The following is an 11,841-nucleotide window of genomic DNA, read 5'->3' as shown; positions in this document are numbered from 1 at the left end:
GTGTAGTCAGTCCCAAATGTTTAAGTGCTGTTAAAGGAAAGGTGATGCAACACAATAGTCAACATGTGCCTGTCCCAACTTTTTGGGAACATGTTGTATGCATTATATTAGGAATGAACATATCGCTGTTCTTGGAAGAAAACCTCATATCTCTAAAATAGTAACTTTACAGGAGAAGGAAAAAACCTACTTTAGTCATTTATGTCATTTATTTTAGTCCATTCATCATGAAATTTACATATCATGCAAAGGGTAACAGGTATTTTTAAATTATGTCAAAAAATGAAAAACGTCAAAACTGGAGATACAAGGTGTTCTTCCGACAACAGTGATATATTTATGAAAACAAAACAAAAAAAAAACAATGTTCAAAGTTCAAAAGGTAAAATTTAAAATATTGTGTTTTTGTATTATTTTAAATTAAGTACAGGTTAACAAAGAATTTACTAATCACTGCTTTCTTATGTTAATGCCATTTACATACCTTTTTGGAATTGAGTTTGTACTTCATGTACACAATTTGTGCCTGCAAACTTTGAGCATTCTCTGCTGTACTAGGCCACACATAGCATATTACAATAGCTACATCTACCTCTTCAAAATAATTTACCAGGTAGCCTAGATTATGCTATTTTAGTTGTGAAATACGACCATGGAGAGCAATTACTCAAACCAAGTGCCTTGTTAGCAATCCATTCTGGCAATGACCCCTTAAACACTGACAGTCTGAGTTACAGCATGTGCATGTTCAGCAAAACGCATCATCATGTAGAACTGGAGCTTTCCATGAGCTACCATGTTTCCTATTACTGTATAAAAGACACACAAGGCTTATTTATAGTTGGATTGCTCATTTGGAGTAATTTGGAGTAAAGTGTTTACTTGTTCAAAAATATGATTTGTGAGAAAGACTAAAGAAAAATCCATATGTTTTCGGTGTTCAGTGATCATGTTCTTTACATATCAGATAGATAAGAGCAACAACCGCATTCTAGAATCACTTTATTAAATGAAAAGAGCAGATCAAACAGCATAAATGGCCACATTTTTTTCGGACTTAAAGGTTTTTTTACTGAACTATTGAATTTGCTCTGATAAGTAGTTGGTACTGTGAAACCCAGGTAGCTTGTTAATCTCTCTACTTTCTTCTTAATATTTATCGCAATGTCCATGCTTTGTTTCATGTCTATTGATATTCAATTCAACATCTTCTTCTGTGAGTTTATTGGCAGGTTGCAAAGCAGAAATCTGATTACTGCCTGACTCAGAGATTCCCATTATCTGATATCTGACAAAATCTGATTTTCTGCAGTGATCGGATTATTAAGTGTATGTAAACACACTCAATTTCAGGACTTCGTATCTCCAAAATGGTTACAAGTGGTAAATTTTTGATCATTTCTTTTGGTCTATTCACCATGAAATTTTGTTGTAGTGTAAAAGCTTCCCAATCATGTCAACATAAAAAATGGAGATACAAGATCTTGTTCTGACAGCTACCATATCTATGATGGATGTGAATAAATGTACTTATGGGCGGAGCATTAATAGGTCAAATTTTCATATATTATTCCAGTGCTGAGGTACTTTCAGCTGGTTTGTGTAAAATTTGAGAAAGAAATTACATAATGAAATGCTGTAACTAGTATGAAGGCAGCACATGCCATCCTGTACTGCATCCTGAGCAGTGATAATTAATGAAGCAGTTAATGAAAGTGTCAAAGGTGCCTCCTCTTCCTCTGCTCACTGGCCTCACCCCCAACTCTGAGGCTTTGCTGTACTGAACTGACCAAATAATTATTGCCTTTTCATTCCAGCTGTACTATTTGTATCTCTTTTGCCGCAAAAAATCCTTTGTGCTTTTTCACTTGTATAAGAGCTTTCTTTAAATGTCACAGCATGTTTGACTTCATCCGGCGCTCACAACAGCCTAGTCGGACGCTCTAAAACTCTTGCTGAGTGGCAGCTCAATGCCCCCCCCCATCCCCCTCCCCCAGCTCTTTCTGATGACTGAACTGACACCAGCACTCCATGCTGGAGAACATTATGCAAATACTAAACTCCCATAACTGAAGCATGTCATTGTTGAGTGTCATTGCTGGTTTGCACCCCTGCTGACGCTTTTTTCGGACATAATCGCGTTAACGCAGGGTGAGAGAGTCAACCACGTGAATCCAAATGAGTGATCTATATTTCATAACAAGGATTGCGAAGAGACAAAGTCGCTGTAAAGGCAGGAAACACCATACTTTTTTCCTTTTGTACCTTATTTAGCATCTGTTGTGTGTCAAGAGGACATTTAAAGGGCCCATATCAAGGAAAACTGAATTTCCGTCACTGTATTGAAGTAAAAGAATCTGACATAGTATGTAAAAAAATAATAATAAAAAATAAAAATAAAAAAAGAGAAGGATGCTTATACAGAAAATATATAACCATCCTGCTAAGTATGGTGGAGGATCTGTGATGTTTTGGGGCTGTTCTTCCTCCAAAGGTCCTGGGAACCTTGTTAAGATACATGACATCACAGGCTCAATTAATTATCAGAAAACTTTAAATGAATGAATGAAATCTGGTTGCCTCTGCCAAAAGCATAAAACATGGATCCTGGTTGGATCTTTCAGCAGGACGACAGTTCAAAACATTGTTCAACCAAGCTTTTGACATGGCCATCCCAGTTCCCTGACCTAAACCCCTGAAAATTTTGGGTGAGCTGAAGAGCAGAGTCTAAAAGAGAGGATATTGGTAAGTTATATTTATTTCATATTTACATTTTTGCACATATTTACCAAGGGTGCCAAAAATTATGGAGCTGTACTTAAAATTCACACTGAAAAAAACATGGGGAACATTTCTCTCTGCATGTATACATCATTTCATTTCACATAACAAAATATACACATGGGTCCTCTTATTGGGACTCAGAGGCCAGTTTACATTATTGCTGTGTTCTCTTTCTAAACAGAACTGAGTCAGGTGAGTCCTCCATCATTATCACCTGACTGAGAACAGTTTAGAACAGAATAGAAGATAAATGTGCAATAAAAACTCCTCACTTCATTATTGCAAGCATTCAGGATGTACATTAAGGCACAAAATAATAATGTACACATTCTTAATAATCCTGAGCAAACAGTAAAAAAAATAAATCATTGACTTTGCTTCCAGCTAATGCGAGCTGGACCAGTTAGGCTAGCTACAGCCACGCTCTGACTGCTTAATTATGTCCTTAACAATGCGTCCTTTGGTAATACTTACTTGCTTTCTACTGTAGAGTCAAACATCCCTCAGTTCAGACTTTCAGTAAAGCCCTATAGAAGCTGAATTAGTTTTACGTGGGCAGACGGTGGAATTTGAGAGTTTACAGACAAGATTAATAGAGCATGGAGCCAATCCAGACGTATTTTAATGGATTGTCGATTGGTTGCCAGATCTGGTTCTGATCCTTTGTTTCTTTTTTCCACTGTTGTCGAGGTGCAACATTTAAACTAGTCACACACACACCCTTTCTAAACAGCTAATCCTTCGGACTCGTTGGGGGGCGGGGGATGGGGGTGCTGGAGCCTAACAGCGGTCATGGGGCGGAAGGCAGGAAAGACACTGGACGGGTCGCCAGTTCATCATAAGGCAGACATACAGACACATACATTCACACACATTCACACCTAGAGGCAATTTAGCATGTGCAATCAGCTGACTGCATGTCTTTGGACTGTGGGAAGAAACCCACACAGACATGAGGAGAACATACAAACTCCACACAGAGAGGATCCTGGTTGTCCAGCTGGGGAATCAAAACCTGGCCCTTCTTGCTGTGAGGTTACAGCGCCACCCACTGTACCACCATGCCTCCTAAACTACTAACCGGTAGCCAAAATCATTAGTCATATTAAAAAATAAACCAAAAAAATCTGAATAAGCAAGATCTCCATGTTAGCAGTTAGTCTCATCTCCCGCTCATGAAAAAAGAGGTACCAATGTCTATTAGCAGGTTTTGTTATTGCATTACTGTGAGATCAGTTCGAATAGGACTGTGTATACCTAAGGATTGTAGGAGCTTAATAGTTTCTCAGCATTTTCTTTTCCATTTGCATCTGTCTCTTTTTTGTCTTGTTTCATTGCCTTCGTGAGCTCTTGAATTTCTCTCCTCAATAGCTCGTTCAGTATTGCTGATCCACCACACACACCTGCAACTATGGCCACTATGAGCACCTGCATCCAGTTTGGTTCAGCAGCTCTTTTATCTCTGTCCAGATACAGCTGGTTATCTACAAAAATAAAACAAACAAACAAACAAAAAAAACACAGATTTGTAATATAATATTTTAAGTAAATTATTCTATTAAAGTCCAGAGCAGCAGTTCCCTACTCTCTAAATTATGATTTTTCTGCATCGTATTTTTTTTTGTGTTAGCACAGAATATTATAAAAAGCCTGAATTTTACCACCTACTTTTTGTCAATGAATACATATTATTACTAGTTAAACTACAAATTATTATTATCACTATTATACTACTACTACTACTACTAACAGTAGGAATAATTTAAACAGCTGAGTTATAAGGGACTCATTGTGATAGTAGTGGTGTTGTTGCCCAAACACTGCGAAGTTATAAACTATGTAATGAGAATTGGAATCTTGTTTTGACAAACAAGGAATAAAATTGCTTTTGATATTGATTTGTCTGATAATTAAATTCAGTATCTTGATTTTTTTTTTGATTTTCACTTTTCTACATCATTTGAACTTGGCAGTTGCCCTTTACATTATTTGAAAACTTAATGAAAAATGGATCAAATGAAATGTTCCCAAATTCACTGAAATAAAATCTCTTTACATAAACTTGCCATTTGGAGATACTTTTTTTTCTTTGGACAGTGACGATATCCTCCAAGCATTTAAATTATGGTATAGAATGGGGCATTATTTACACTAGACTGTTTAAGTGATTGAGTGATTATGATGCTGTCATGCGTCATGGATGGGTGTCGTAGTTACGTAGGCTATTTGGTATCACATGATACAGATACAGTTTAAACATCTAGAATCTCTTATTGTAAACAAACAATGATATTGTAATATTCACTAACCAGCCACTTCACTAAGTCCACCTCCTTGTTTATACACTCACTGTCCATCTTATCAGTTCCACTAACCATATAGTTTCACTTTGTAGTTCTACAGTTACAGACTCTTTCTCTGCATACTCTGTTACCCTGTTCTTCAATGGTCAGGACCCCCACAGGGTGTTGGGTCATTCTCAGTACTGCAGTGACATTGATGTGGTGGTGGTGTGTTAGTGTGCGCTGCACTGGTCTGAGTGGATCAGACACAGCAGTGCTGCTGGAGTTTTTAAACACCTCAGTGTCGCTGCTGGACTGAGAACCAAAAATATCCAGCCAACAGCGTCCTGTGGGCAGCGTCCTGTGACCACTGATGAAGGCCTAGCAGATGACCAACACAAACTGTGCAGCAGCAGATGAGCTATCGTCTCTGACTTTACATCTACAAGGTGGACTGACAAGGTAGGAGTGTCTAATAGAGTGGACAGTGAGTGGACACAGTGTGTAAAAACTCCAGCAGTACTGTTATTCCAGGGATTGATTAACACCTTAAATGGCCAGGGTCCAAGTTTTCTTACACATGTCTATAACCTAAGAATAGCTCAGCCAGTTTGCACTGAAGTCCCTGTAGTCACTGAATAATAAGCCTTAGTACATAATGAGCCTGGAATTTTAAGGGATTAATATATTAGAAGGTGTTTATATATTAATTTGGGGGCACTCGTGGGCTGGAGGTTGGGGAACCAGCCTTGTGAGCAGATGATCGCGGGTTCAATCCCCTGAGCTGATGGTACATGGCTGATGTGCCCTTGAGCGCCTAACCCCCAACTGCTCCCAGGGCGCCATAGATAGGGCTGCCCCCTACTCTGGGTGAGTGTGCTCACTGCCCCCTAGTGTGTATGTGAGAGTTTCACTGCACAGATGGGTTAAATGTGTAAGTGAATTTTCCCATTGTGGGATTAACAAAAGGTCACTTAAATACTTAAATTCAATGTATTTATGTAGTTAAAATGCAGTAATGATTTGGTGATCTTTCTCACTCAGGGTGCTAGAAAGGACTTGAGTTATTCGTAATCCTAGGTCAAAACTCCTGAATGTTAACTGCTAGCAGATTGATTAATATCTTAAAAGTGGTAATCTTTCTCGTTACTGCTGCATTTGCACTGGTCCAGTGCGACAACGCACCACAACAGATCCCATTCCCCTTCCTTACCCAATCAGAAGGCAGGTGGTGTTGGCATGATTTGTGTCTGTGGCTTTTCTGAAATATTCTCATGTGCCGTGGAAGAACAGCAGCAAAAACTTGTGTAATTAAACACAAATGGATTACCTCCAAAATTTAAGTTTGAATGGAAAAATTTGAATAAATTGAAAAAATAGATGTTAACTGCAAGTGGTAATCAAGGACCTCTACTCTATAAACGTGTCCTGTTTTGCCCTACTCAACCTTTTCTAAGGTATCAGTTTAAGGATATGTCACACTCTGTTGACTTTCTGATTATTCAAAAACACAGAAGCATTAATGACATAACATGCAGCCAAGGAAACACACTCACATTTTTCACTATGCCAGACCAGTATAAATGCAGTGTAAAAGACTAATATTGTGTGTATTATTTTTCTTTAACATTTAGAGCTTTTATATTCTTGTTTTATGTTTTGATGTCCTTTATTTTAATTATCTTTGAATTGGTTTTATGTTGCTTTTAGTTAAGTAAAGCACTTTTAAATGTGCTATATTAATAAACTTGCCTTGCCTAGACTGTTTCAGGTATTAGTCTGTAAAAATCACAGTAAATTCATACCTTGGACGGTCACTTTGTAGATGTGAATATCCTCTTTATTCTTGGTGTCCTGTATGACATAAACTCCACTATCAGATGGAGTCATTCCTCTCAGCTCAAGAGCAGATGTTAGTGATACTCTGTGTTTATATTCAGGTTTACACTCTAGTAAGCGTCCAGCCACTTTACAGATTTGACCACTGGATGGTCCAGCTGTGCTGTAGAAAAGCACCTCCACTGGCTCTGACACATCCAAATTCATCTCCAGAGATGCACCAGGTTTTAATTGAACAGGAGTGTTCAGGGCTGAGGAAAAACAAGAACTTAATCAACTCTGTACCAGTCTCATACAAAGGACTGTGTTTTAATTAGTGAAGTTCTGTCAGACGGACACTTACGCTCAATCTGTAGACGCACATCACAGATGTCTTTACCATCGCACTGACACGTGTACCAGCCTCTCTTACTGAAATCAGCGTCAGTGATGATGAGAGAGAGATTCCCCTTCAGGTACTGATCATGGATCATCTGATATCCCTCCTTTGATCTACATGAAGTCTGATCACACTCAGCCAGAGCATCAGTGGATTTATGGAACACAGACCATCTGACCAAACCAGAACATCTCTCAGAGCAGGACAGAGTAGCAGAGTCATGAAGATTCACCTTCAGTGGAAGAACAGCTGATACAGACACTGAAAGTGAGAAGAAGACAAACAGATCAAAATTGAAACAGGTCAATAACAATGCAAGCTCTATTTGTTAAAACATACTTATTAAAAGTAACTTATTAAAGTAAATCTTTCATTGTCATCAAGCTTAAGATTTAATACGTTATAGGTCCTCCTGAACTGTTTGTACTCACACACTCCATTCAATATATCATCTCTTTCAATGCTTAGCTGACTTAATACAATGTCAATGATTAGACAAACTGGATCACAAATCAAAGTGAAAGTAAGGTACAGGAGTAAAGTCTATAGGCAGATAACAGTGCAGGACTCACCAGTAGTGAATGTAGTGATCAGTAAGATCAGGATACAGAGAGCAGAACTGCAGGACTGCATGACTGACCTACAGACACACACACACCATCAGTACTGACCAGGAGAGGAGAGAGAGAAGAGAGAAAGAGAGAACAGAACTGACCTACAGACACACACACTATCAGTACTGACCAGGAGAGGATTCACCTGCTTCCAGAGCCCTAAATATGACCTGCTTAGGGGAATACAAGAACTGCACTATTTGTATACATGTCGTTCTTTTTAATTGACATTTTCTAGCTACCAAAACATTTTTATAAATGGAACAACTCTGATGATGGTGCTAGAGTCTCATGATGATGTGCTATGGTTTGGTGGGCTAGTCCTAGCAGTTACAGCTGCTCTGAACATTGTGTGAAAATTTTATGATTAATCATCCAATAGAAATGATCTAAAATTACTTATAGAATGATTCATCTTATAAAATCTTGTTAGATCAACAACTTAAACATTGCTTTCCCTCCACTGTAAAGTTACCATTTGTCAGAGAAGAACCCTCAGGGTCCTCTAGACCTTAAAAGCCAGATAAGGGCTAATAATTTCTGTAAAATAAAAAAATACATGTCTGTAATTTTTGTGACCCTGGTCAGTACTTGTGCGCTATGAAAAAGTCCTTTCATCAAACCACAAACATACGCACCTGGAGTTCGCAAGACGCAACTGGGAATCAGTTTCTTTGGTCAGCTGAGACAAAAACAGAGCTTTGGTTGGATCTTCCAGCAGGCCAAATCCACACAAATAAAGATTATGACATAGCCATTCCAGTTCCCCTGGTTCCCCCTAAACTAGTGAAGTAAGCTGAAAAGCAGAGTCCAAAAGAGAGGGCGCAGATCTGTGGAGGATGTGGAGAGATTCTGTGTTGACGCTCAGAAGACTCTGTATTTTACAGTCTCAGCAAGCATTACAGGAGAAGACTGATTACTCTCATGTTGGCAAAGGCAGGTTTCACTAAGCACTTAACACTATAGATGGCAATACAGTAATATCAGAATAAAATAACAGCTGGTAATATTTATCATTATTGTGATATCATACACAATATATCACAATATACTTTTTTTGAGCACATTGTGGATATGGTCAGTACTAACTGCATGTTTGATTAAAAAGACATCACAATTAGAACTGCTTAACTGGATTAAGTTCAGCACGGTAGATCAAATGTTCAATACTAATAATTAGTTTCATAGCTTTTGATAGTATTTTAAATGTGGTCACACAGCAGGTAAAAGTGGCCCAAACACGCTGAATCTGACATTTTCAATTTTGATTTGAGGCGCTTTCATATGTGGTACTGAAATCTGATACGTATCTGATCTGCGGCAATGCGACTCAGTCTGAACAGCCAGATCAGAATTCATGTGACTTTTAAGTCAGTCCAACTCGACATTCATCATAATTTCACGCTGCTCAGACCTCATTAACATTTAAGCTGATGTGTCTGTAAAATTATCAGAGACTCATCCAAAACCCTCCATGTTTGAAGAGATTTCTAAAGAAATGTCCGAACGCGGCCGTAGGAGAACGAGGCTGCAGCGTCAAAGAACAGTTAAAAGTCTGAACGCTTAAAGAATCCGAGGATGCGAACCAAAGAAGTGACCTCGCCCTTTTTACGGCTCGAACGTAGACGTAGATTTAATTGACTAAATGACTGTGTGTGTGACAGTATCTATGTTATTAATATTTTTTTTAACAGGCTAACTTGTAGAAAGTTAAGTTAACTTAAGTTCAAAGGTCACACTAACAGTTAAACAGGAAATGTTATTCATAATCTCCCACTGTTTAGGTGACTTTTTTTTGTTATTACTCAATTTCACACGTCCTAATATAAACGTATTACTCCTTTGCCAGTCTTTGCTTTCATTTATTTTATATTTGCTAATATATTTTACATTTAAATGTATTTATATATATTTAAATATAATCATATTTATTAGTTAGGCATACAACCCTCTGATGAGCACTCGAACACAGCATGAGTGCTGCCTTCAGTGCAGCGTTGTACTGGCCTGTCTGACATTATGAACAATGTTCACATTCCTTTTAATTTATTAATGTAAGACATGTTTAAGGTCCTGTTTCGCCCAGTTTAAAAGGATCTTTGGTGTCTTCTTTGGACTAAAAATGTCATCAGACCCAGAGTCAAATATCACGTGTACCAGGAATACATCATAGAAGGCATTACCACCCACAGTGGACAGCGCAGTGACCGTCCGCCGGTGCCTTATGATCATGACCGGCAGCGTCTGACTAGAACTGTCTATGCGAACAGACAAGAGACTCTGGCAGAAACCAAATACACATTCACTGCAGGAGGCCCCACACGCACATCCCACAGGTCAGTGCAGCGTTCTTTAGGTTCCATGGGATACGGAAGCAGAAGACCCCAGCATTTACAGGATGTGGTGTAGAGGTCCATTCACATCAGATCCTGCAGCTACGAACACCACAGAGCTGTGAGTGGCTGTCCAGACAGCACGGCTCAACATCCCTCCAGACGTCTTCTGTCCACTTCTGTAAAGTTACCATCTTGGAGATACACTTTTTACACTTGGAGAACAATTTTGCTTGAATTTTTTGATAGGTGACGTCATGAACTTACCTGGGGGGCGTTTCCCAAAAACATGTTTGCTGAGTACATTAACATTGGAACCATGCAGTTGCGATGCAAGTGTTTCCCCAAACCGTAGTTGGAACTATCGAGGTGGTTACGTCTGGTCGATTTGATTAAAAAAACACTCTTATTTAAAAGATATTGTGGAAACTGTATTAGCGCTGTATCATATATATATATATATATATATATATATATATATATATATATATATATATATATATATATATATATATATAATGATTTTAGCTGTTTTCGTGAGCATTGCTGCTGCAGCGACCCTCGGCCCACAGATCCCACATCAGTCCATCTAATCCCGTTTTCTGTGTTTGCAGTTATTATAATAATACTCACCCCATACTAACGTTCTCATGACCTTCTGTTCACAAAGAGTCCGGGCGGCCTTCTTTAGATCAGAAGCCCGTGCAGACAGACATAATCTCTCTTCCTCGAACTGTACGAACTAGAAGACAGGGAACTTCTCCATAAGTGTGAAACTACATCCAAAGCTTGGAAACTCATCCTCTCCTCTAGTTTAAACGGTGCGTCTTCTGAATATGAGAATAATCTTCAGTAATACTTCATGTTTTGTCCGTTTTGTTCCCACTTTCGATTTACAGTTCCGTACCGTCTCACCGTCTGCTTGTACCGTCAGCGCGCATGCGCAGCGCGGATCCTGCCCAGTGAAACAGAAACTCTACACTAGAGGGTTTATAAACAAGTTAAAGGTGTAACATCAGATGACAGACAGCTCACAGGGTCAGTAATGCGTTTGGTAGTGACCACATATTGTTAATAAAGGAATACAGTCATATATAAGAGCACATATTATTATTATCAGCCATAAAGGTTATCATAAGCATGTTTTAGTGCATTTAATATTTACAATATTCATTTCTAGTATGGAGTAACGGGAATAACGAAGAATGCTTGCTGGACTTTGCATGGCAAAGTATGTTCCTTGAATTATAAGTACAGAAGTAAATAAGTCTAAATCTCTCCGTTATCATGTTTAAATAAGTCACTGGCATTTCGATTGAGCTGCGAGGGGAAAGAAATGACATTTCATCCATCTATTCCGACGCACAGGCTACTGACGTCTTGAGTTTGTCGCTCCTTTTCACAGTACATACCACCAGAATCTTGGAAGTATTAGACTTTATTGATACTATTAATACCCTTAGAATAAACTGGCTCCGAAGGTGTCTCCTAAATCCGAATTCAGTGTGGTTTTGCATCCTCAATCATATTTTTAACAAGATTGGAGGCTTTTCTTTTCTTTTGAAATGTAATTATTTGCCAAATAGGCTCCCAGTTTCTCTCTCTAAGTT

At 38.5% G+C, this 11,841-nt stretch overlaps 1 protein-coding gene across 3 annotated transcripts; it reads right to left on the bottom strand.

Annotated features, from left to right (window-relative positions):
* Positions 1-1,333: 1,333 nt before the first annotated feature.
* LOC118826929 lies at positions 1,334-11,185 on the bottom strand. Of its 3 annotated transcripts, none has more exons than XM_036598015.1 (6): positions 10,865-11,185; positions 8,537-8,750; positions 7,857-7,924; positions 7,249-7,545; positions 6,872-7,156; positions 1,335-4,268 (listed from the first exon to the last, which is right to left on the bottom strand). In XM_036598015.1, exons 3-6 carry the CDS (start codon positions 7,915-7,917, stop codon positions 4,042-4,044), a joined length of 870 nt encoding a protein of 289 aa, XP_036453908.1. In that variant the 5' UTR covers positions 7,918-7,924; positions 8,537-8,750; positions 10,865-11,185; the 3' UTR covers positions 1,335-4,041. The 3 variants fall into 3 exon arrangements, with proteins under 3 accessions (XP_036453906.1, XP_036453908.1, XP_036453907.1); XM_036598014.1 differs by having other exon boundaries at positions 8,537-8,728; positions 10,865-11,184; XM_036598013.1 differs by lacking the exon at positions 8,537-8,750 and having other exon boundaries at positions 1,334-4,268.
* Positions 11,186-11,841: the final 656 nt, after the last annotated feature.

Source organism: Colossoma macropomum, unplaced genomic scaffold (assembly GCF_904425465.1).
Source record: "Colossoma macropomum unplaced genomic scaffold, Colossoma_macropomum, whole genome shotgun sequence".
NCBI classification, from domain to species: domain Eukaryota; kingdom Metazoa; phylum Chordata; class Actinopteri; order Characiformes; family Serrasalmidae; genus Colossoma; species Colossoma macropomum.
The sequence above is the reverse complement of the archived record's forward strand: the minus strand, read 5'-3'. Positions and strand labels throughout refer to the sequence as shown.

Bases quoted from the DNA above. Each gene is read 5' to 3' on its own strand.
- LOC118826929 (XM_036598013.1), bottom strand. The intron at 7,546-7,856 runs GTGAGTCCTGCA...TCTCACTTTCAG, and splicing joins GATCACTACATTCACTACTG to TGTCTGTATCAGCTGTTCTT. The intron at 7,157-7,248 runs GTAAGTGTCCGT...GTTTTTCCTCAG, and splicing joins TGTGCGTCTACAGATTGAGC to CCCTGAACACTCCTGTTCAA.